This window comes from Notothenia rossii (assembly GCF_949606895.1).
Source record: "Notothenia rossii genome assembly, chromosome: 4".
NCBI lineage: Eukaryota > Metazoa > Chordata > Actinopteri > Perciformes > Nototheniidae > Notothenia > Notothenia rossii.
Window position 1 is genome coordinate 52,759,683 of NC_136902.1, and position 23,536 is coordinate 52,783,218.

The following is a 23,536-nucleotide window of genomic DNA, read 5'->3' on the forward strand; positions in this document are numbered from 1 at the left end:
CTGACAAGTTAAACCCTTCTTCTTTTCCAGTTTTCGAACATATATTGCTTCTTTTGTCTTTATAGAAGGCAGCAGACATTTCCATTTATTTATGCGTAGATATAACAACAAGATACTGTATTGATACATTGTTTTTATTATTATATAGTCATTTTAAAACAGTTACTGGTGCAAAATTCTGTTAATACAGGATTACAAATACATTTTAAATCTTTTACACTTTTGCATAATTATTTCCAGTATTTTTAGTATGTCAAAGATTACAAATAATATTTGGCTGTTTTACACCTGTTCACCAACAGGGTGCACATGAAGCCCATGATGAAGCCTCAGATTAACCTTTTAGTGAATCGATTTGCTGGAAGCAGAAAGTGCTTTAGATCGGTTGAACCACAATGCTCATATTACCCATGGATGTATAATAAGAACCATATTACCCCTGCTTTACCCGGGCCGGTGACACGATGGAATTAAGAGAGCTCAGACCCTCACTTATATGGAGGTCGGAACATGTTTTAAGTATAAATAAATAAATAAAAGCATAAATAAAAGTAGGAATAAAAACATTAATGAATAAATATAGGAATAAATATAGGAATAAATAGCTTCCAGTGTTTTCAGATGAATTCAGTGCGTGTGCTGTGGCTCAGCTGGAAAGCAGTTGACTCACGACGGCAGGGTCCCTGGTTCAACAACTGGTCAATACGTCTTTTTTGTTTGTTTATAAAAGTACAGCTAAATGAGATAATGTAGTTAATAAATGTATTCTTTGATATGGTTTAGCCTTTTTCCGGCTACAACTAGTGATGTTACGTATTGCGCCGAGGCTTCGGAGCGTGTGTCGAGTAATCCCCGAAGCTTTTTCTAAACCTTATATCGAGGCTTGTATCGTTTTGGGCCAGTGACGTCACCGATGACAAACGAAGCCTCGCTGCCTGTCGATACCACGTGACTGCTTCAGAAAGCCATTCAGATCGGTTGAACCACAACGCTCATATGAATGTATAATAAGAACGATATTACCCCTCCTGTACCCGGGCCCGGTGCTGACACGATAGAATTAAGAGAGCTCAGAACCTCACTTATATAGAGGTCACAACATGTCATACGTATAAATAAATAAAAGCATAAATAAATGTAGGAATACAAAAATAAATGAATAAATACAGGACTAAATATACTCCAGTGTTTTCAGGAAGTGTTAGTGTACTTGCTGTGGCATAGCCGGAAAGCAGTTGACTGTCAACCGCAAGGTCCCTGGTTCAACAACAGGTCAATATGTGTTTTTTTTGTTTATAAAAGTACAGCTAAATGAGATAATGTAGATAATAAATGTATTCTTTGATATGGTTTAGCCTTTCTCAGGCTACAACATGGTTAAGTTTACGAATATTATTAAGGAATACAAATCCCTCTTTGCAATGTTTAGCAGCCTCCTTACTTTTCAATCACAATCATTAAACTGGAACAAATACAATATTGTTAACATGAAACTATGATTTTATGTTTGTTGTTTAGATTTATTCTAAGGCTTTACTCAGGGCCGGCCCGTAGCACTGGCGTTATAGATGTTCGCCTAGGGCGCCAGATCTGGGGAGGCGCTGCGCTGGTAGAAAAACATATTTGACCGTTGGTGCTCATCCTAATTTTCGGCCTTGATGTAACAACATTCATAATTAAGTAAATGTAACACCCTTTTTTGACCCCGGTTACACTTTTCATTTGCCCTGTACGATGGGCGCTGTAAGTGATGAAATGGGGGATGTTGGCTTATCTGGCGCCCGCAGCTCACAGCCAAAGTGCGAGTGAGCTTGGGAGCGAATGAGGGAGAGAGGGAGGGTGCACCGGTACCGGCGCTTTTGTTATTAGAATCTGGTGCTAGCTGCTCTAACGGATATTAGAAGAAGACGTTTCTACAATAATGTGGAGGGAGAGTCCTCTCCAGTCAGACTGAGAGGCTGATAACTACAGCTCAGTGAGGTAAAGGACTCTGAGTGTTTAGATAGTTAACTTTAGTCTAAGTTATCTCAGTGGGTCTCAAACGGTTTGGTCACAATTTATGTAAACAAATATTTCCAAGTTACTCCTTTATAATTATTGGGATAAAACAGGTTTGAAATCATTTCAATGTGCAGTAAACCAAAAATATTGTTTTAAACTGGAGAGATTAAAAAAGATGCAAGAATAAATAAATGTTAATAGGTCAAATAAGATATGAATGAACAACAAAAATAAAATAAGTTACATGTATTTGTTATTGGCTATGGTAGGTTATTGGTTATGTTCACATACTTATTTGATTAATAAAATGTAAACCAATCTTTTTCATATGGGTGTTTAAAGTTGTACCCCCTAGATCTAGTAGTAATTCTGCTTAAAGTGCACCAGATTGAAGCATTTTACTTTAAAGGTCACATGTCATGGCCATTTCCACTGATCATAATTCCATTGTTGAGGTATACTAAAATAGAAAAATACTGTGCAATTTTCCAAACTCACATTGGTTTCGCATACAGCATCTCTGTAAAGTATGTGTATTCAGCAGTATTCACTTTCTCCACTAAACGGCTCACTGCAGCTCCCCCCCCCACCCCCCCCGCCCCGCCCCGCCCCTCCGTGATTTCCTTGTTTAGCGATACACATCCAAACACAGCCAAACTCAACCTGAACACACACAAAGTCACAGCCGAAATAAAAACACTAAGTGTGGCTTGATATTGAGTAAGAAAAAGGTTTATAGGTTGATAAACACTGTGAGAATGGGTCTGCAGAGAGAATTTCGCGCGATCCCAACTGTCTTTTATCAGCCTGCAGCACGGAGCAGAAATCAGCAGGGCTGCCTGCACTGAGTGTGTGTGTGTGTGGATTGGTCAATTTGGACCAATCAGCGGGGGCTTAACGTAACGGCTCCGTGGACATAACGTAACGGCTCCACGGATTGGCCCATTTAGTTCCGGGTAGGTGCTTTCGTAAGCACGTACCCGGAAGCATCAAATGGATGAAGACGTCATGATGACGTTTCACCAACGAGGCGTTTTGGGGAGGTATTTTCTGTTTTAGAGTTTTACTCGCTACAGGGTGTACTTTGAGGGTTTTGACTCTGCACACCGTTTACATGCAGAAAAACCTTCATAACACACAATGGGACGGGTAATAACCGGAAAAGCATGACATGTGACCTTTAAAATGTTAAAAAAAAAATCCCGGGGGGGCATACCTCCGGACCCCCCTAGAGGATGTGACGTCCACCCCCCATTCTATTGTGTATTCCTTGGATACTCTATTGATCTTTATCTTTTCTATTGTACGATTCTCTGGCTGGGGCGCCAACTCAAATCTCGCCTGGGGCTGTAAATTGTCTAGAGCCGGCCCTGGCTTTACTCATTGGGAACTCGGTATGAGATAGAGCACACTGTTGAGATGTCCAATCTGCCTGTTTCACACACTTTGACCAACAGGGGGGTTTGTGTTCAAATGAAGCCCATGATGAAGCCTCATGAGATGAACCCTTTTGCGAACCAATTGGCTGGAAAGCTTCAAAGCTTCAAAGCGTCATAAGGCTTCATCTCGCCATCACTAGTGTTTCCCCCTGTCTGTCGGTACTCAGCTCGACGGTGTGTGAGGAGCTCTTCTCAGCCGGGGTCCAGTACGTACAGCGGCCTGAGAATCTGACTGAGGTGGAGGGCGCGAGTCAGACCTGTGGTGCCTTCAGGTTCAGCACGGAAATATCGGAACCACTTACTACCAGTGGTGGAACAATTTAGATTTAGATTCTACGGTGGCCCTGAGAGGCCAGGGTGCTGCAAATAAAAGAACGCTGCAAATAAAAAAAACGCTGCAAATAAAAAGAAACAGAAATGCCGCGCAAATAAAAACGCCGCGATGCAAATAAAAAAGCCACAACGGAAGTGAATTACCGGGGACTATTATTGCTGATGCACATACGACGGAAGTTAATTACCGGGGACTATTATTGCTGATGCACATGCGTTTTTTTATGCGAGAGAAGAAGAAGGCTGGGGGATCTCCGGGAAACATCTCATGGTTAAGTTTATAATGTTAAAGTTACACAGGATGTAGATAATATCTGTCGCTGCCGTATTTATGACTTTAAATGACGTTATTTTGTGTGTGGGAGCAGATTATGTGTGTAGTGTATAATGTTAGTAGAACATAGCTTTGATCAAAACTGCAGAAAGCTATTTTCAAGTTGTTTGCTTGTCTGTAAAAACTGTTTGATTCTGCTCGATTTATCCGTGCAGCTTGAACCGTTTTAAATCTAGACCACACACACACACACACACACACACACACACACACACACACACAGTATTCTTGCGTGTTTAACTGCCTGAAACTTGTCTTGCCCTTGTCAGTGGGGAATGTCGTGATTAAGACACACTTGCAATCCATTTTGGGAGATTCCTTGTATTAAGCCAGCGTTGAAAGTAGTACTGATTAGTCTTTCCAAATGTGTTAGTGTTATTTAAAAACTAGTGCAGTGCCCGTTCGGGGCATGGCCGTTCAAAGCTTGTGCCTGTACTAAGCGGACCGATTGTTTGGCTCCCATAATTGCTGCTTGCAATGTTGTCCGGGGGGCGTACCCGATCGGAGCGCGTAGATTCGTCAAAAATAAAGGTTTAGAAAAATGAATCCCAAAAAATTCTAAATGAAGGATGCAAATCATCATGCAATCCGCAAGCCATATCCGAAAGCTTAGGTCGATCTGACAAACAGTCAGAGAGATATGCGAGCCACAGACACACACACAGACACACACACACACACGGACATTTCTTGCTTTATATATAGATAGATAGATAGATAGATAGATAGAAAGATGTTCATGCAATTGAAGCGCAAAGCAACCTAATGATACTTTATTTGTTTTCTTGCAGGTCATAATGTATTGTCCTTTTTGTGGACAGCAGCAGGACTCTAAATCAGCCTTTTGCTGTTCATGTGGCAAGGACCTCAAATTCCTGTGTGATGTTGATAAAACAGGCACAAGTGGAGGTAATTTTTATTTTTTTATTTTTTGAATTAGGCTTAGGCAATGTACACTCTATATCTTATGAGTATGGGTGAGAACACTGTATGTCTCTCTGTTCTTTGTCATTGACGATTGATTGGACTCTTATTTCAAGCAGAGGCTACAGGAAAAAGCACACTGGAGTTATTCCGGACTTTCCGGAGTGTAAAAGAGAAGGAGAGACGAGCAGGTTTTAAGAAAAAAAAAACACCATCAAAAGACAACCTGAAGGTTGTGAAGGTACATTTTTTTGCTGAGATAGACTAATAATTTGCCGACAGTCCATTCTGTCATGTATTTATAGTGTCACTGAACTAGTTAACAGTCGCCTATTTCGTTGTTTCTCTGTAGATTTCAGTAGGCCTTATGAGGCTGAAAGATGGTGTACTGAAGACTGTAAGAGGAACAGTACTTCCCCTTTTGATGCGACCAGAGTCGGATGCGGACGAATTGCAGAGAGCTGCTGAGCAAAAAATGAAGACCTTCGACAGAAATTTACATGGTGGTCCCTACGTACTGCTCTACCCTGACGGTACAAAGATAACTAATATACCAGGAACAGAAGTACCCTTCACTCTAAACGAGTACAAAGAGGTAGTGGGGAAGGCCTACCAACGTATCACACTGTACATTTGTACAGCTGAAGATTTCTTTACATCTTGTAAGTAATTGTGAAATTAATTACCAACCAAGAAGAGCTTTTTAAATTGATTTGTTTGTCAAGGAAAGCACTCTGTTGTTCTGAGTAGTCTAAAATCCTCTTATACCTGTTCTTGTATTTCACAGCTCAGGAAACCAGCTCTGAATCCAACTCATCGGATTCAGAGGTGATCATCATGAGTCCAACTTCTGCAGAATTCAATGCAGCTGATACATTAGTGAGTACTACATTTGTTGTATCTTAGATCGCTTATATTGTAAATTCTATCTGGAAGTGAAAATGTTTCTAGATTTCACATAGACGGCATATTTTTACGATGAAACATGTCCCAAAATAGCATTTTAAATTGCGGTAAATGTTGCAGCGTCCTGGCTTACACATATTATACAAACTTAAGAAAACAACTTTATTTAGTGCAGATCCCTGCAAAATCACACCATAATAATGTGTATGTTTTTCACTGAAAGTAATAATGTAAGAAGGATCATTCCCCCTGGCGCAAATCACATACACTTTCTGTTAGAATAATAGAATTCAATATTTATGTTCAAATGTGTTAAGCTCTAGTTCTGTCAAATTTGAAGTGTCACACTGATATATTGTTTTTTACTTCCAGGTATGGGAACCTGCAGAGTCAGGCAGTGATTCAGCAGCTCCGGTAATTGTGGCTCCAAAACATTGTCTTTTGTTCACATTTAGCCTTGTCTGGAAATATTGTCACACAATTAATGTCTTAAACTACATGAAATAACGTGTCACACTGACCCAGAGATCCACGTTTGTGTACATTAGAATAGTCTTTTCTTTCTAAATCAGCCCTCAGATAGCCATGATTTAAAATACTTCAACTTACCTGTCCTATCCCTGTTATGGTTTGTGATTCAGGTCTTATTTTCTGACTCACAAGAGGGCCCAGGAACATCAGGAGGTGTGCTGGAAACTGCGTGCTATAGGTATTATACTTTCCTTTCTACAATTCAAGTATGTTTTATATGAAAACATCAACAATGTAAACTTGTGTATGTCAATTTCTCAGCAAATATACTCAGCTGTATGCGCCCATTGTAATAGAGGATAAGGATGACTCAGACAGTGTTGAGTGCAGTCATGACATTCCAGAGGATACAAAGTAAGAGAAAAGTTACCCTTACTTCAACTGTGGTTGTTATTTTTCCTGATCAAAAATGTGTGCTATGGTGTACCATTTAACATGGTCATAATTTATCTGATGACAGGGTGGACCAGCAATCACTTTCTGAGATAACTGCAAACCTGGCCCTAGAGATTGACCATCGAGCTGTCAGCAGATTTAACATCTGTCGCTCGAACATCTGGGATGGAGCAGTCAGAGGATTCAAAAGGGCAACATTCTCAGAAAAGAAAGACATCCTGGTGAAATTCTCTGACGATGAAGGGAGGTTTGAGGAAGGTCTCGATACAGGTGGCCCCAAGAGAGAATTCCTCTCCCTTCTCATGAAAGAGCTGAACAAACGGCCCATATTTGATGGACCTGTGGAGAGCCGCTACCTGGTCTACAATTCAACAGGTTCTGTTTTGTGTATAATGTTTTAAAAGAACCCATATTTCAACCTTGCAGTGTTTTCAAATATGGAAACTGATTTAATATTTCTTTATTCTGCATTATCTTGGACAGCTATCAGAGAGGATGAGTATTATTTAGCAGGGAAGATGATTGCTGTGTCCATTGTGCATGGTGGACCTGGTCCTAATTTTCTGTCAGAGGATCTGGTCAGCTACATCTCAGGGCAGAGCAGTTTCAAGGCATCTGTCGGAGACATTACAGATGAGGAGATAGGGAAAGTCCTACAAGAGGTATGAGAAGGGTGTGAAATTCTAGAATAGGTAAAGAGAGAGTTTTGTCCACTTAAACCATTCTTTCAAGATATACTTCTGGCATTACCATTTTTTATAATTACGTGTCATATTTGAAATGTGTGGGACTCTGTTATCTCTTCTTTTAGATTCAGAATTCACCCTCAGTGGAGATCCTTCAGGACTTGATGATACGGAACAGTGCCATGTTGCAGACTGCTGGGTGCTTCAGACATGTCAGGTCATGTGAAGAAAAAAAAATGATAGTAGAGGATTACCTGAAGTGGTACATAATCCACAGGAACAACACTGCAATCGAAAGGTAGGTTTTTGTATTTCATTGTTATTGCTAAAATAATTATGAAAAACGTGTTGCTGTTGTCCCATTTTCTTGCTTACTTACTTCTACATGATGCACATGTATCTTTGCATGCATCTTTTAATTGCATTTTAGATTCAAGGCTGGACTTGAAAGTTTGCTGTTTCTGACAGCTCTGCAGCAGCATCCGACGGTCCGGACCCCTGCTCTCTGTCATGCCGATGTGAAGCTGTCTGCTGCAGAGATGGAAAATCTGTTCCAGCCTGAATTTAGTCAACAGGGAAGCAACAGAAGGGCTCAGGAAGAGAAAGCTATGAGTTACTGGGCAGATTATCTTCTCGATTGTGAAGGTTAGTCAATTTGCTCTTGTCTGATTTTTATACACACAGATTGTAAAAAGTTCCGGTGTTGATGTAGATAGTATTTACTGTCAATTGATTCCAATGTTTTCTACTTTTTAGAAAATGACAGCTCAGTGACCTTGGAGGAGGTGTTAATGTTCGCTACAGGTGTGCCATGTGTGCCTCCTGCTGGTATGAGTCCTCTGCCACGCCTTCAGTTCCTATGTTCTACAACGTCAACATTCCCAATGGCAAATATCTGTGCCAACATTTTAAAGCTTCCTCTTTTGGACACTTATAGTGCCTTCAAAGCCAACATGAACTTTGGCATTAATAATTCCCCCGGCTTTGGGTGCCTTTAAACAATTAAATAACTTGTGGTAAAAGTTAATGTTGCCACACACAGTACACAGTCCGTTGTTTTAATGTTGCGGTCTGTCAGACCAAAATGTTGTGACGTAAGAGAGATGTGAGTATTTTTCATGGCAGATTTGTCCTATTTCATATCTAACATGTGAACAACACCACACATTTGTATTGTATTGTTATTATATTCTCGTTAGGTAGGTAAGGTAGACCGTGGTTAAATCAAGAGTTCAGAACATGTGTTAAGATGTTTTACAAATATTTACATAAACAGTAAATAAAGACTGCAAAAGGCACCTTGTCGTGCAAATGTGCCAATTTTGTTTTGCCCATTTTATCAACATGTTTTACATGGACTTTGTGAAAGAGTAAAGCTGAATGATTTTCATTAAATGGTTTAAAAGTGTTTCATTTTAACGTAAGGACTTGTTTTTCTACGTATAGCATATATGTTACACACTCGCTACAAAGATGACACAGCTGTAGCTGGTTCACAAGATTTTATTCTCAGATCCACTGTGAAAACAGAAATAACAGTAGCATATGTGACTGATGCAATGAATGAATGTTATTGTTGATTCATCAATTTGTTATAGGCTGTGTCTGAAATCGCTCAATACTCCCTATATAGAATTCCCTATATAAGGAGTAGGGAGTAGTGAATGATTGTGATTTCGGACACGCCTTGGTCTTTAAAATGTCAGAAAGTGAAGCCTCACAGAGAACAAATGAATCCAGCAAATATTCACATTTTAGAGGCTGGAACCTGCTTATATTCAAAACAAAATTAAAATCAATTACCAAAATATTAGGTGTATAATTTTCTGAAAACATGTTTTACAAAATACATGAATATGCTGTAGGTTTATTTAAACAAAGAAAGGCTTCACTCTAATGACTTATGCAAAGATACAAGCTGAATATTTCACTGGAGTTATCTACTCAGAATTGCAGCATTCTAAATAATATTCAACCTACATTGGAAACTTGTACACACAAAAAAGGTTCTGGGGGGCTGGTGGAGCAATGTATTCTACACTCCAGACATGTTTTTCATGGAAATGTAATTCTGACCAGCAGCTGTCCAGTTCACTGGTGGAGCCAACCCACTCCGTCTTTGCAAGTCCACAAAATGCATCTCCAGATTCTCATCACCACACAAATTGTACTGGGATGATGCTTGCATGATGCCATCAAAGTGGTGTAGGGCTTCCCAGGACACTGGAAATCCACACTCCCTTCCGCCAAACCTATGACCAGTCATAAATTGAAACATGAGTCAAGTGATTACAAATGGATCATTTAACCCCCCAAACATGCTAGATAAGCATTATAACTAAAACTCCATTGAGTCAGTTCTTCGTTAATTAAATCCTAAACAAAGAGCTTTGACTTGAGAAATTAATCTCAGGTTGACAGCAGCTCTTTCAGTCAAATATGGTCATTCTACTCACTTTCTAACACAAGGTACTTTTTGGAATTGAGTAAGATAAATCGACAGAATAGCTTTGGATATCTTCTGATTTAGGTTTTGTGTTGGAATCCATTTTTAGTCGTTTAAGACTTGAAATAATGAGTTTTCAGACTAAATGAATCACGTTATTTATCAAGTGACAAACTTGTCATATTGGGCTGATACACCAAATTATATGAAGTCAGATATATTTTAAAGTAATATTACCAAACAATTTGAATACAAACCTGTGAGGCAGGTGGTACATGGCATCAGGTTTACCTGATGGACACTGAGACAGGCGAACAGGTCAGATGGTGTGGTTGTTCCACAGCTGTCTGTACTCATCGAGGTCTTTTTGGAAGATGCCCAAAAACACATATCGCAGCAGACACTTGTGCTCATGGCTCCCATTGAAGAGGTGCCTCTCTCTAAGGTCACTGAAGAGCTCAATCCAGAACTGAGTCCTAATGGTGGAATTCAAAACTTTTGTATTTCATGAAAAAAAGACAACTTCAAGTAAAAAGTCACAATATTTCTAGAGATGTTGAACATTTCTTGGTGCGCTCCTACATTATTTCATTTGGGAGCACATAAACTCCCTTGGGAAAATGTTAGTGTACAGCTCTAATGTAATTTCACAATTTTTTTCATCCAGATAGATTTAAAGTATTTGGGCACCTCTGTACCACCCACCCACCCCCACACACACACCCCTACACACACCCCCCCCCCCCCCACACACACACACACACACACACACACACACACACACACATTATTGGACCTGACCTTAAAAGGCTATACCTTTGCTTTCTGAAGAAAGACCACCAACTCTTGATGCGCTGGTTTGCAGTTGAGGTACCATACATGTGACTGAGGGCTCCTGCAAAATCATCTGTGTGTTGAGATCGTAATGTGCAGTTAATGGCTGCCATAGTGCCGTTTTCAGTTCCACAGTCAGTGCGAAGGCGGGCTGGAAGTAGTCCAAACTCCGATACACACTGCAGGTAGTACTGCGCAATGATGCCCGGATCGTTGTTAGTGCTGCCACTCCTGAGCCACATAACTTTCCTTGAAAAGCCGTCGATGCAGCCACTGATGGCAATACCAAAGGGTTTAAGTTTATCATATCCATCAGCGTGCCACACTTGGTTTGGTCCTGCTGTGACGTATCCCCTTCGGACAAACCTTCGCCTGGAACGAAGTTGAACACCAGATGGATCTAGTCTGGAAATCGTCTGTCTAACATCCTCCCTTTTTACTGTCAGGTGATACTTTTGTTGCAATGTCTGCCACATAGCTCTGTAACCCAACAGCCGACCCGAGCCTCTCAGTTCATGTGCAACAGTTTGGTTTACAGTGCCAATGGGAGTGTAGTCTGTCCTTCTTGTTAAGCCAGCGTTCTGTAGCCTCCTCTTTAAGGTCCTCAGACTAAGAAAAATGTTGTGTCTTTTTTCTAGAAAATCAAGTATCACTTCATAAGCGTGTCCCTCCGTGAAGTACTTGTGGATGAGGCCTGCCTTGATTCCTTCATTAGATGCTGTGACTGAAGGGAAAAGACAACAGTGTCATTAGGAATGAAACTTAAAAACAAAAAACCTATTAAGAAAAAAATGAAAATGTATCAGTAATGAGGAAAATACCTGAAATGTTTGATGCATAAGTGTATGTTTTCAGTATGTTCAATGCGTGAACAATTCCAGACATGAGGAGCAAAAAAGAAGAGCAATAAACAGGCAAAGGACAACATATTGGGATACTTACATAATTGGTAAGGATAAAAATACATATCAATCTAGAGGTAGCAAACAAAAAGGTACCCTTTTAATGCCTGTATTTGTGCATAAACGTATCAGAAGGCTCAACCCTCAGCACATGAAGGAGCACATAATTGGTCAACTTTGGTATTTCACCTGATTTTTTTACTTGTTGGCATTTTTTTTTATCAGTAGTTCTAAATCATGTTGAAATTGCCATGACTGACAATAATATGTGTATAGCATATATTAAAATGGCAACAAATCATATACAAATAAGACATTATCACTGTACTGGTGAAATTCTTGACTTTTAAGGAGGAGCTTACCATCTTCGAGAAAGGGAGCCAAACATTCAATGTTGCTGCCACAGGAGCCGCAAAACCTCCCAAAACACCCAGCAGTCCCACAATATGGACAATACATTGCCTGTGGAAAAAGAGCAATGTGAATGTTATTCATTTGCAATTAAGTAACAGCTACTTGGTAAGCTATTGCAGCAGGTAATGTTACCTGCAAACAGCTGACACTAATTTAACAGCAGATATCAGCTGCAATCACTTAATATCTGAACCATGCATCTACAATGTCAAAATACATTAAAAAAAAAAGAAAGATTTAAAGCCAGTACACTTCTCAAAGGAAGCACGTCTTGGATAGGATAGAGACCCTTCTCTATCTCTAAGCAGGATAAGAGACCCTCATTTATCTCTAGACAGGCACATTTAGATGACATGTTGATGGAGTCAAGATTGACTACAGGATGTTAGTGAAGATCTATACTTGTATGTATTCAATATAGGGCTGGGCAACGATTATAACGCGTTAACTTGCCCAGCCCTAATTCAGTAAAAGTTGTTCCTTCAGAGCATGTTGAGGAGAGGACCCGAGCTCGTCTGTTGAATAAAGGCATATTCAACTTACTTTGTGTGTCTTAGCATCATCTTTAAGTCCCGGTCGGCTCAGATCCGTTTGTTTAGAAAACAGCTAACGTTAGCAGATAAAAGTAGCTATGTTCTACTAACATTATACACTACACACATAATCTGCTCCCACACACAAAATAACGTCATTTAAAGTCATAAATACGGCAGCGACAGATATTATCTACATCCTGTGTAACTTTAACATTATAAACTTACCCATGAGATGTTTCCTGGAGATCCCCCAGACTTCTTCTTCTCTCGCATAAAAAACCGCATGTGCATCAGCAATAATAGTCCCCGGTAATTCACTTCCGTTGTGGCTTTTTTATTTGCATCGCGGCATTTTTATTTGCGCGGCATTTCTGTTTCTTTGCAGCGTTCTTTTATTTGCAGCACCCTGGCCTCTCAGGGCCACCGTAAGATTCTTTACTTGAGTAAAAGTACCAATATAAAATACTCAACTTCTAATAGTACATCGAAGTATGATGAAAAGCAAAAGCAGCAAACATTCACATATAGAAGCTGTAACTGTTAAATATTATATTTAACAAAAGACCTCTCAGCAAAATTGCTGCCAACTAATTTCCTGTTTACCCGCCCATAGTTTTACTGGGATGTGATGTTGGATGGTTTGAATGGGCAAATGGCGGCCCGGGGGCCGCTTGTAATTATACCTTTACAAGTTTCAAAGTTGTATTTATCATCTGAATTTGGCGAAACAAGTTTAATATTCTAAGACTTTGTTTATTTGATATCAGATGAAAACAAACTGTCACGGACCCTGCCGTGTTATCTATGATTATACGCGTTTCATTCATAATTTCAGCGGGAGGGAGGGGGAGCAGCGCTGAGGAACAGCAGAGTGCGGGTTGACAGGTGTCTATGTTGACATTCCCCTTATTGTGGAATAAGGGGGAAGGCAGAGACAGGCCACAAGTTTCAGGTTCAAGTTAGACAACTAATGTCTGGGTTAGTGTTCATGACTTCATGTTTATGTCATTTTAAGGGTTAATCTCAATGCACACACATTTTCCGTGCTTTCCAATAGTTTAAAATAGTTTTATTCCACTGTTAAAGAACCTGTTCAATACAAACATGCCACTTGTAAAAATTCAATAACATTTCTGTGAACTGATATTTGTTTAGTGAGCTTATTAGAGGATGTTCCCTAAAAGATTGTAAAATGTCAATGAAGATGTCCGACTTAGTATATTTGTTAATAATTACATACAATACATGGAATTGGTGTGTGTGTTCCAAGTGAATCTGCGGCCCCCTGGTGGCCAGTACATACATTATGTGGCCCCCACCACCATCCAAGTTGCCCATCCCTGATCTATAACAAATAATCATATTTTAAAGGTCTTTCCTATGTATTTTGTGTCAAAATCTGAATTAATCAAGTAACTAGTGTATAAGTCAAATAAAGGTAGTGGAGTAAAAAGTACAATACGGTCTTCCAAAATGTTCTAGAGTACAAAGTAGTGTAAAATGAAAATACCGTGAATGTGTACTTAAAGGTGGGGTAGGTAAGTTTGAGAAACCGGCTCGAGATATACTTTTTGTTATATTCCATGGAATGCTCCTAACATCCCGATAGCAATGAATATCTTAAGTGCTTTGACAAAAAATCCATAAAAAAATGTCATCTGTGGAAGCCGTAGTACATCTGAGCCGGCCCGGCTAAATTAACTGGATGGCCTACCGGCCTGTCAGCCTCCCATCTGTGCACAAACTTATCTCGTGCCCTCATTGGTCATGTGCTCGTTCGTGTGTGTTGGAGGAGGGGCTCTGTAAGGAAGTGGCAGATATTTTCCAGTTGTGTATTTTCAAATTCTAGTGCACCCGGGCTGGTTCCTCCAAAATTACCTACCCCACCTTTACAGTACTTATGTAATTACTTATTTTCCACCACTGCTTACTTCTATATTGTTTTTTTATATATTATACTTAAATTATACTGGCATCACCCAACATAAATATGCAATTAAAAAAATTAATGATATATAAACAAATATACATACACATAGTTAATTCAGTAGAAGCAACCTCTCACGTCTGTCCTTCTTCAGTGGGACCCTAACCAGTCTGACACAAGAGACGCTTTCACACTGCAGTACTTTTCCCACAAAGGTTCATGAGAACTTAGTTCATCAGAACTCTTTAGTTCTGATGAACTAACGGAATAAATCCCTGGGGGTGGATTAGGCAAATGAAGCTGCTGACGTCACTTCTTCTTCTTCTGCTTTGGGTTTACTGGCAGGCCGCAAACAACTTCACGCCGTATACTGACACCCGAAGTCCCCGGCCGGAAGTCCCCCGGAGTTGGGGACTCCCAGCAGCTTCTACTGAAGCCTTCCGAGTAAATCGCCAGAACGCCGACACCTCCTCATCTCCACCGCTCCCATGTTTTATTTTGTGTTGCCATAAGTTAGTCTCTCTGTGTTTCTGCGCTGGGCTAATGCTAATGCTAATAATGCTAATGCTAGGATAATAAAATGACGGCTTCACAAAACCTTTTTTGAGTTTTACGGGGCGTGGCTTGCAATCCGCCCAGCCAATCAGAAATAGGAACCTTTTTCTCCCACGAAAGTCCCTGCTCTCTAGCAGAGAAGGAAAAGGGGGTAAAAAGGTTCTCATGAACTAATTTTAGTTCCGGCTCTTTTTGGTGTGAACGTGACATTTCGGAACTATATCGGAACTAAATTAGGAAAAGTACTGTGGTGTGAACGCGGCTACAGATGCAACATCTGGGAAATGTAGCACAACATCTACAGACATATCCTCAGATGTTCACCACATATTAAGCAGCTTTTGTCAGGTCATCTCATAAACAGTTATGAGATGAAATCCCATGAATAAGTAGCACAGGATGAGTAGTAATAACTAATAACCTACAAATGTTTAACCGAGGAGTAGCAAACCTTCCCCCTACATTTTTTAAATCATAGAAAAAAATGGTATATTATCAGATGATTTAGTCTTAAGAAATACTGTATTACCAATGTTTGAAGAACTATTAAGATATTTCATTGTAAAAGTCGTATGCTACTAAAAGATCCTGCATTTAAGGATCGTGAAAAGTATTCATAGTCAAATATTCTAAAAATATCAAAAGTAAAAGTAATGACCCATTTTCAGAATTATATTTATACTACTGATTTATAATTATTGATGCATTAATGTGTTCATCACTTCATTTAAAATATAAAGTTTACCACATGCTGCCAAAAGGATGCAACAACTGCACAATGCCAAACAACTTGCATATATTAATATATGCATAATGGCAGTGATGATCTTTTTAAATGAACACATAGTATGTATAACTACACCTACAGCCAACAGTGAAATAAAGTGGATGTGTAGTTACAAAAGTTGTCAGATAAATGTAGTGCAGCTAAAAGTAGAATATGTCGCTCTGAGATTTAGTCATGTAGAAGAATAAAGTTGCAATAAATGATAAATACTACAAGTACTTCTAAACAGTGCTTGAGTAAATGTGCTTTGTTACCCTCCACTACTGTTGTTTACACTGAGAGAAATAAGCCAAACCAGAACAACGTAACATGCATACCAAGTTACTGCATGGCACTTTGGTTTTGATAAAACAGTGTAGTTCCCCTATATAAACGTTACATTCATAATCAAACGAGATAATCTGCAAGATAATTTGCTATTTTTTGTTATTCTTAATGCTTGTCATTCACACGTTAATACAGTAAAAGAAGTACCGATACATAGAAGAACAATTGTGGCGATTATAGCTTAATAAGCCTTGTTCATGTATATGTATAAAGGGTTACGTCCTTAGCGGCTAATAAGCTATACAACAAGCTAAGATAACAAGCACACAAACACCTGCTAACGGGGTTAACATGTATAATATGATCATTTTAGACTTCTTGGAAGTTCTGTTAGTACATTCAACCGCACAGCATGACATTTTAATTGTCTGGTATTTGTAACAGCATTCCCTAAAAGGCACAATCACCACAAACACGGCTAAAGGGTAAAGTACAGTAATTACAACTTGCTAACGTTGTAGCCTAGCAGAGTGGACAAGTTGCTGTTAGCTGACAGAGAGGCACGTACCTGTCCATCAACTTGACCACGCCCTAATTTATGCAAACACGTTAAGACCTAATATAAATAAAAGGATTGCGTTATAAAACAATTCACTCAACAATTAATAATCATTAAGGTGGAATCTAACTATATCCCGAATAATTGTGATTGTATCCAGGGGTAGAAACATGTTTATTTCTGCTGTAAAGTTGGGAATTTTAACATGGGGGTCTATGGAAATTCACTCTTTCTGCAGTCATCGCCTATCGGCCAATAGATGAACTGCAGTTTATGGCAATTCCTTATTGGTGTCCCGGTGTTGTGTCAAATTATGCCCCCCCGTCATAAAATGCCCCCCTTGTCACGGGAACGCGTATTTCTATATGACACGTTTACACCTTAAAACTATGTTTTTTTATGACAAGCCTGGCCATCAAAATTAGGCGCTTTCACACCGCTGTACTTTTCCCACAAAGGTTCATGAGAACTTAGTTTATGATAACTCTTTAGTTCTCATGAAGTACAGATCGCGTTCACACCGGAATAAGTCCCTGAGGGAAGATTAGGCAAATGAAGCCGCTGACGTCACTTCTTCTTCTTCTGCTTTGGGTTTACTGGCAGGCCTTAAACCACTTCACGGCATATACTGCCACCCGGAGTCCCCGGCCGGAAGTCCCCGGAGTTGGGGACTGCTGGGACTCCCAGCAGCTTCTACTGAAGCCTTCCGAGTAAATCGCCAGAACGCCGACACCTCCTCATCTCCACCGCTCCCATGTTTTATTTTGTGTTTCCATAAGTTAGTCTCTCTCCGTTTGCGCGCTGGGCTAATGCTAATGCTAATAATGCTAATGCTAGGATAATAAAATGGCGGCTTCACAACACTTTTTGGGAGTTTTACGGGGCGTGGTTTGAAATCCGCCCAGCCAATCAGAAATAGGAACCTTTTTCTCCCACGAAGGTCTCTGCTCTCTAGCAGGGACGGAAAAGGGGGTGAAAAGGTTCTCATGAACAAATTTTAGTTCAGGGGGCTTTTTGGTGTGAACGCGACATTTCGGAACTATATCGGAACTAAAGTGGGAAAAGTACTGCGGTGTGAAAGCGCCTAATATGCCACCCCCCCCCCTTGCTATGTTACAAAATAAAAGTGTCACATTCATGAAACTTGCTCCATTTATTGGTACCAGTCCTAGAACCATACCCTGAAAAATGCTTGAGGGTGGGATTAATAGAAACCTCTTTTTTTTGGGGGGGGGGGGCATTGTATGACAGGCCGGGCTATCACAATATTCCCCCCCCTTGCTATCTTACAAAATAAAAGTGTCACATTCATGAAACGTGCTCAATTCATTGGTACTGGTCCTACAACCATACCCTGAAAAATGCTTGACGGCGGGATTCATAGAAACATCTTTTGGGGTGGGGTGCATTTTATGACAGGCCTGGTTGCCACTATATGTGTGTGTGTGTGTGTGTGTGTGTGTGTGTGTGTGTGTGTGTGTGTGTGTGTGTGTGTGTGTGTGTGTGTGTGTGTGTGTGTGTGTGCTCTTGCTTAAGACAACACATCCCTGTACATAGCTTTTAATTAGACACTAAAAGATCAGTGTAAACACAGTCAGACGTGATAAATAAAATCAGAGTACCGCACAATTTAGAAAAGTTATTTGCAGCACCCTGTGGTACGTTCAATTTAGCTGACTAACCTTTGACAGCATACATCATCACAATGCACCCCAAGGGAGGATTTTAATACTTTCTTCCATTCCAGAGCATGTATTATGTCTCATTGATGTAGGTATTAAGGAGTTTAGATAACTTATCCCCTGGTTGCTGATAGTTGAGAAAATACAAACTGAACATGCAAGTCATGTTAGGGGATATTTAATCCATCATCAAGTTACAGAGGCATACTATCTGATCATAGAGTATGGGTATGCTTGCAGGTCTGTCTGGATTATAATTGTCACTTGCTTAAAAATAACTAGTAGTTAGTTGGCATTCATTATCATCTGTCATCACCTGAACCCTTTTTAGCTAATCATATCTGACCAAACTATGATAAATGTTAACTGCACCGTTCAAATATTCCAGATAAACCTGCAAAATAACTGTCATATTGAAAACCTATCCTCAACATTCCTCATGAACACTGAGTTTTTTCCTATGTTGAGAACCCATGTCTTACTCAAGACCAATATGGTGTATGGGACTCTAAAGACTACATAAAGGTATTTTTTACTGAACACTTAATAATTCCCTATACTAACAATAGTTGCATTGGTTGAAATGACAGTGGACAGTTAATGATGGTTCCTTCGGGGCATTATGTGCATTCAGGGCACAAGTACGGTTGATCCACTGGAGGCCTTTGTACACATTGGTAGTGGTACCACCGGTGACAAATGTCACAGCAAATCTGAGAAAACAATAAATACTTGTTATGTAAGGTATGCATTATGGGATTTTTTTAATGATAATAGAATATCTCTAATGTATTTCCCACTAACATTGTAACCATTCCTTCAATTATTGAAATCTTTCAAAAACATAAATGTTGTGTTATGAGAAAGAAATACATTTTCAACAAAAATGTATGGAAAAACAAGCAAAATATTAATCTTTTATCAGTTAATGCTGAAGATGCCAAATATAGTAGCAATTACCAACGCAAATGTTATGTTGATAAAGTCTGGAAACATATTTCCGCAAATTTTCTTTATTTGTAATGTGCAATAGGAAATTACCCGATGTTCTTCATCCTGCTCCTCCATCCCTAAAGCAAAGCCTGCTTAGATCATCTGTTGAGACAAAAAGTAATCAATATCTTCAGATAAACCACATTGCAGATTTGGGGTCAAGGTGACTCATTCCAATTTTTGACTAAAAGGTCAATTATATAAGGACACATTTCTTGTGGTCTTTTATTATTTTGTGTGAAGAAAAGGCAAAACACACACAAACACATAGATTTGCTAAATTATTAAATCTGAGCACAGAGGAGCCATCTGCTCCTTCTTTCACACTCTCCTTACCCTCTGTAGAATGGGAACCTGCACAATGTCATTACAAAACATCAAAAAACTTCTTTCACACTGTACGCATCAATTTAAGTTTGGTTCTCATGGTTCTTTTGTTGTTCATCACATGTATTAGCTTTACAGCTTTGATTATAATAAGTTCAAGGTAAAAATTAACTGAGGATATCAGTTAAAAGTAATACACACCAATGAGCACATTGAAAGGAGGAAAATGGGGAAATCTCACATCTTAAATAAAGCGCAGAATTGAAAGGGTGTGTTAGAGTGTGACGTGTGTAGCCTATATGAAATTGCAGTTCAAGTAGCCTGCCTGCGGTGCTTCATATGTTATCTGTATGGTTTGGAATTGAGATACACAATATACTGTATGTAGTGACTATTTACCCTAATCTATACTTAAGCCACTGTGTTGCTTTTAAAACCCTGATAATGTCCCTGGTCAATATTAACCCAACAGTACCAATGGTCCAAGCAGTGATACAATACAACAATTTGCATGGCACATTATTAATATACTAGGTTATTGATGCATACTTATGAGATACAATTAATAAAAGTAACTACATGAAGTCATTGACAATGTTGAGAAAAAAGGTAACAAACCAGATTCTCTGAGGAGAGAAGTAGCAATGTTCAGCCTCAGCTCGTGCACTGCCTTCTGTGAGGTTTCAAACTCAATTGCCTCCCCCAGTAAAATGTTCTCTGCAAATTGAAGAGAACTCTGATTAGTATATGGAGTGCATGGTCTATGATTTTACCCTCAAATGGAATACAGACAAATGGCCCAACAGATTTAAAGAATGACATGTTGTATATGTGTAGTTTGACACAATTCAATACATCTTTGATCAAGATGTATAAAAGCAAGTCAAGATATTCAGTCTAATTGCCACTGAATTTGAGTTTGAGAGTAATGTTTGGGTAAATGCATTTCACACTCACTTTTAAGGCCAGGGGCCTCATTTATAAAGGGATATACGCTCAAAAGATGACGTATGGCAGTTTCTACGCAATGTTTGCGATTAATAAAATACTAACTTGAAGGGAAAATGTGCGGTCCTCCACGCAAACTCTAACCCATGCGTACGCACTAAGCACAAAAACTGGAGAGACGAGAAACTGCGACGCCGTTGGCAGAAGGAAGAATGGAGAGAAATATGTGGAAATAATACCATAAATAAAATGTTACCTCTCATTTATCATATATGAAGAATACATTTTCAAACATTGATTAAAGCCAATCTTAAAATGATTAAACAAACACCGTCAGAAAGTAGTTCCTAGAAAGTAGTTCCCATGGTAACGATAGCCGATCAAACACTCTTGCTACCCCGCTTACAGTTATTGATATAATTATAGTAAATAATATATTATTAACCAATTTATTGAAAACAATTTATTGAAAACAATTCTTGAATTAGGCTATTTAAATATCTGACTAATCACTGTGTGGGATTAACGGAACAAATCAAATCAGGCTGTCCATGGTGCTGAAAGATTTTGGGTTCAGAATGAAGGTGGATGTTCGTGCTGCCATTAAAAGTGCAATTCTTGAAACAGCTCTCCATGAACTCCATGACAGACTTTTTTGCAGGTGGTGCTGTGGTTTTCACGGGTGGGACTACGTTATAGGAAAAGCTTTCCTCCAGTGGCCGTTTCATGGCGTGTCCTGGACCGGCAAAAAAGCGCATTGCTCCACATCTTTCTGTTGTCTAGAGATGGAGCCCAGTAGCTGCGAAGCGATGACTCGTTTTTATGTCCGCTAACGAGAGACAATGTATAACAGTGTAACGGCTGTGTGTCGCTAAACGTCGCTATGGAAGCCACACGATGTAGGCTCATGGAAGTAGTTTCGGTAGGCTAGTGGCGTGTAGGCCACTGGATACTTTGTGATTAGGCACGTTCTATTTGATCGTTGAATCTAACACGCCTATTGACCAATCAGAGAGCTTGCTCAAACCTATGTGTTATAGAATAAATCATAAAAGCTGTGGCAAAAAGGCAGTATCCAAAAATATCCAAAAACAAACGAGCAGCACAAGGAACACGGACCGTGGAAACATGGAGGGGAAACAATGAACCGACCTGGAACACAGGGGAAGACTAGACTAAATAAACAGAAGGGTAATCACAGGACAAGACACAGCTGGGCAGGGGAGGGAGAAACACAAGGGCAACAGGTGAACACAATGAGACAATCAGACACACCAGGGAAACTAACGACAGGGAGGAGGACCAGACAAAACAAAAGGAGGAAGACAAAACAAAAGGAGGAAGACAAAACACAGAATGAACAGACTTACAAAACCCATAACCAGACAGACAACACTAAAACCGTGACATAAACCTAGGAGTGTGCCAGAGCCCCCCCCCCCTCAAGGGACGCATCCCAGACGTCCCAAAAAAAAAAAAAAAGTCCAGCAGGGTGGGTGGAGGGGGTCTGGAGGACGGGTCTCGGGCGGACGACCCGGGGGCAAGGCAGAGACCATGGATGGGGTCTCGGGCGGACGGCCCGGGGGCAAGGCAGAGTACAAAAAGGGGGACTCGGGCGGACGGCCCGGGGGCAAGGCAGAGTCCAAGGTGGGGGACTCGGGCGGACGGCCCGGGGGCAAGGCAGAGTCCAAGGTGGGGCGAAGGCCACAGCGGGCGAACTCAGGGGGCCGATCATGAGGGCGAAGGCAGCGGCAGGAAGAGTCAGGGGGCTGGGCCCAAGGGCGAACGCCGTGGCACTCAGGGGGCCGGGCTCGAGGGCAAAGACCGGACAGCTCCGAACAGGAACCGGAGCCGGTGGGACAGGCTTCGGCAGGATCCCCCACGGAAGAGGACAAGGAGTTGGCAGGACCCCTGGCGAGACAGGTGATGGCGGGGCCTCCAACGGAACAGGACAAGGGGTTGTCAGGACCCCCGGCAGAAGAGTTGAAGGCGGGACCCCCAGAGGAACAGGACATAGGATTGGCAGGACCCCCGGCAGGAGAGTAGTCGGCGGGACCCCCAACGGGACAGGAAATAGGGTTGACAGGACCCCCGGCAGGAGAGTAGTCGGCGGGACCTCCAACGGGACTGGACATGGATCTGGCAGGACCCCCAGCGGAAGAGTAGTCGGCGGGGCCTCCAATGGCACGGGACATAGGGTAGGGACTTGAGAGGGAACTTTTGAGGAGCCTCGAGAGGGAACTCGAGAGGAGACTTGAGAGGTGACTTGAGAGGTCACTCGAGAGATGACTTGAGCGGTGACTTGAGAGGGAACTCGAGAGGGAACTCGAGAGGAGACTTGAGAAGTGGCTTGAGAGGTGACTTGAGAGGTGACTTGAGAGGTGACTTGAGAGGTGACTCGAGAGGTGACTCGAGAGGTGACTTGAGAGGTGACTTGAGAGGGCTCTCGAGAGGGGACTCGAGAGGGAACTGGAGAAAGAACTCGAGAGGAGACTTGAGAGGAGACTTGAGAGGGGACTCGAGAAGAGACTCGAGAAGAGACCTTAGAGAGAACTTGAGAGGGAACTCGAGAGGAGACTTGAGAGGGAACTTGTGTCTGTCGGTACGCCGACAGGACACGGGGAGCCGGCTTCGGCTGAAGAGCCAACAAGAGACGAGGTGCTGGAGTTGGCCGGTACGCCGTCAGGACTCGGGGAGTTGGTGTCGGCCGGTAAGCCAGTCCTGGAGCCAAAACTGGAGTCGGGACCATGGCTACTGGGACCGGTACTGAAGCCGGAACCATGGCTGCTGGGGCCGGTACTGAAGCCAG

General features: G+C 40.9%; 2 protein-coding genes across 10 annotated transcripts; one reads left to right on the forward strand and one right to left on the reverse strand.

Moving 5' to 3' along the window:
* The first annotated feature begins 3,840 nt into the window (after nucleotides 1–3,840).
* LOC307035541 (G2/M phase-specific E3 ubiquitin-protein ligase-like) lies at nucleotides 3,841–8,848 on the forward strand. Of its 5 annotated transcripts, none has more exons than XM_079675016.1 (13): nucleotides 3,841–4,044; nucleotides 4,899–5,016; nucleotides 5,151–5,263; nucleotides 5,384–5,693; nucleotides 5,819–5,910; nucleotides 6,310–6,351; nucleotides 6,579–6,646; nucleotides 6,730–6,822; nucleotides 6,929–7,239; nucleotides 7,348–7,526; nucleotides 7,676–7,848; nucleotides 7,981–8,195; nucleotides 8,307–8,848. In XM_079675016.1, exons 1-13 carry the CDS (start codon nucleotides 4,042–4,044, stop codon nucleotides 8,546–8,548), a joined length of 1,959 nt encoding a protein of 652 aa, XP_079531142.1. In that variant the 5' UTR covers nucleotides 3,841–4,041; the 3' UTR covers nucleotides 8,549–8,848. The 5 variants fall into 5 exon arrangements, 3 of the variants coding, with proteins under 3 accessions (XP_079531142.1, XP_079531140.1, XP_079531141.1); XM_079675014.1 differs by having other exon boundaries at nucleotides 3,847–4,044; nucleotides 5,151–5,272; XR_013807127.1 differs by having other exon boundaries at nucleotides 3,851–4,044; nucleotides 5,151–5,272; nucleotides 8,019–8,195; nucleotides 8,307–8,445.
* LOC307035546 (uncharacterized protein) lies at nucleotides 8,677–13,025 on the reverse strand. Of its 5 annotated transcripts, none has more exons than XR_013807129.1 (5): nucleotides 12,908–13,025; nucleotides 11,652–12,194; nucleotides 10,813–11,554; nucleotides 10,254–10,472; nucleotides 8,677–9,802 (listed from the first exon to the last, which is right to left on the reverse strand). XR_013807129.1 is itself a non-coding variant. In XM_079675023.1 (5 exons), exons 1-4 carry the CDS (start codon nucleotides 12,971–12,973, stop codon nucleotides 10,316–10,318), a joined length of 1,065 nt encoding a protein of 354 aa, XP_079531149.1. In that variant the 5' UTR covers nucleotides 12,974–13,019; the 3' UTR covers nucleotides 8,677–9,802; nucleotides 10,288–10,315. The 5 variants fall into 5 exon arrangements, 1 of the variants encoding a protein (XP_079531149.1); XR_013807130.1 differs by having other exon boundaries at nucleotides 12,095–12,194; nucleotides 12,908–13,019; XR_013807131.1 differs by having other exon boundaries at nucleotides 12,690–13,005.
* Nucleotides 13,026–23,536: the final 10,511 nt, after the last annotated feature.

What these genes read in the sequence shown, in the direction of transcription:
- LOC307035541 (XM_079675014.1), top strand. An exon ending in TCAATGCAGCTGATACATTA is followed by an intron (nt 5,911 to 6,309) that starts GTGAGTACTACA and finishes TTTTACTTCCAG; the next exon opens with GTATGGGAACCTGCAGAGTC. An exon ending in AACAACACTGCAATCGAAAG is followed by an intron (nt 7,849 to 7,980) that starts GTAGGTTTTTGT and finishes ATTGCATTTTAG; the next exon opens with ATTCAAGGCTGGACTTGAAA.
- LOC307035546 (XM_079675023.1), bottom strand. Translation starts at nt 12,973, where the DNA reads ATGCACATGCGGTTTTTTATGCGAGAGAAGAAGAAGTCTGGGGGATCT. An exon ending in GGCTCCCTTTCTCGAAGATG is followed by an intron (nt 11,555 to 12,094) that starts GTAAGCTCCTCC and finishes TTTTCCCTTCAG; the next exon opens with TCACAGCATCTAATGAAGGA. An exon ending in TCTTTCTTCAGAAAGCAAAG is followed by an intron (nt 10,473 to 10,812) that starts GTATAGCCTTTT and finishes TTCCACCATTAG; the next exon opens with GACTCAGTTCTGGATTGAGC.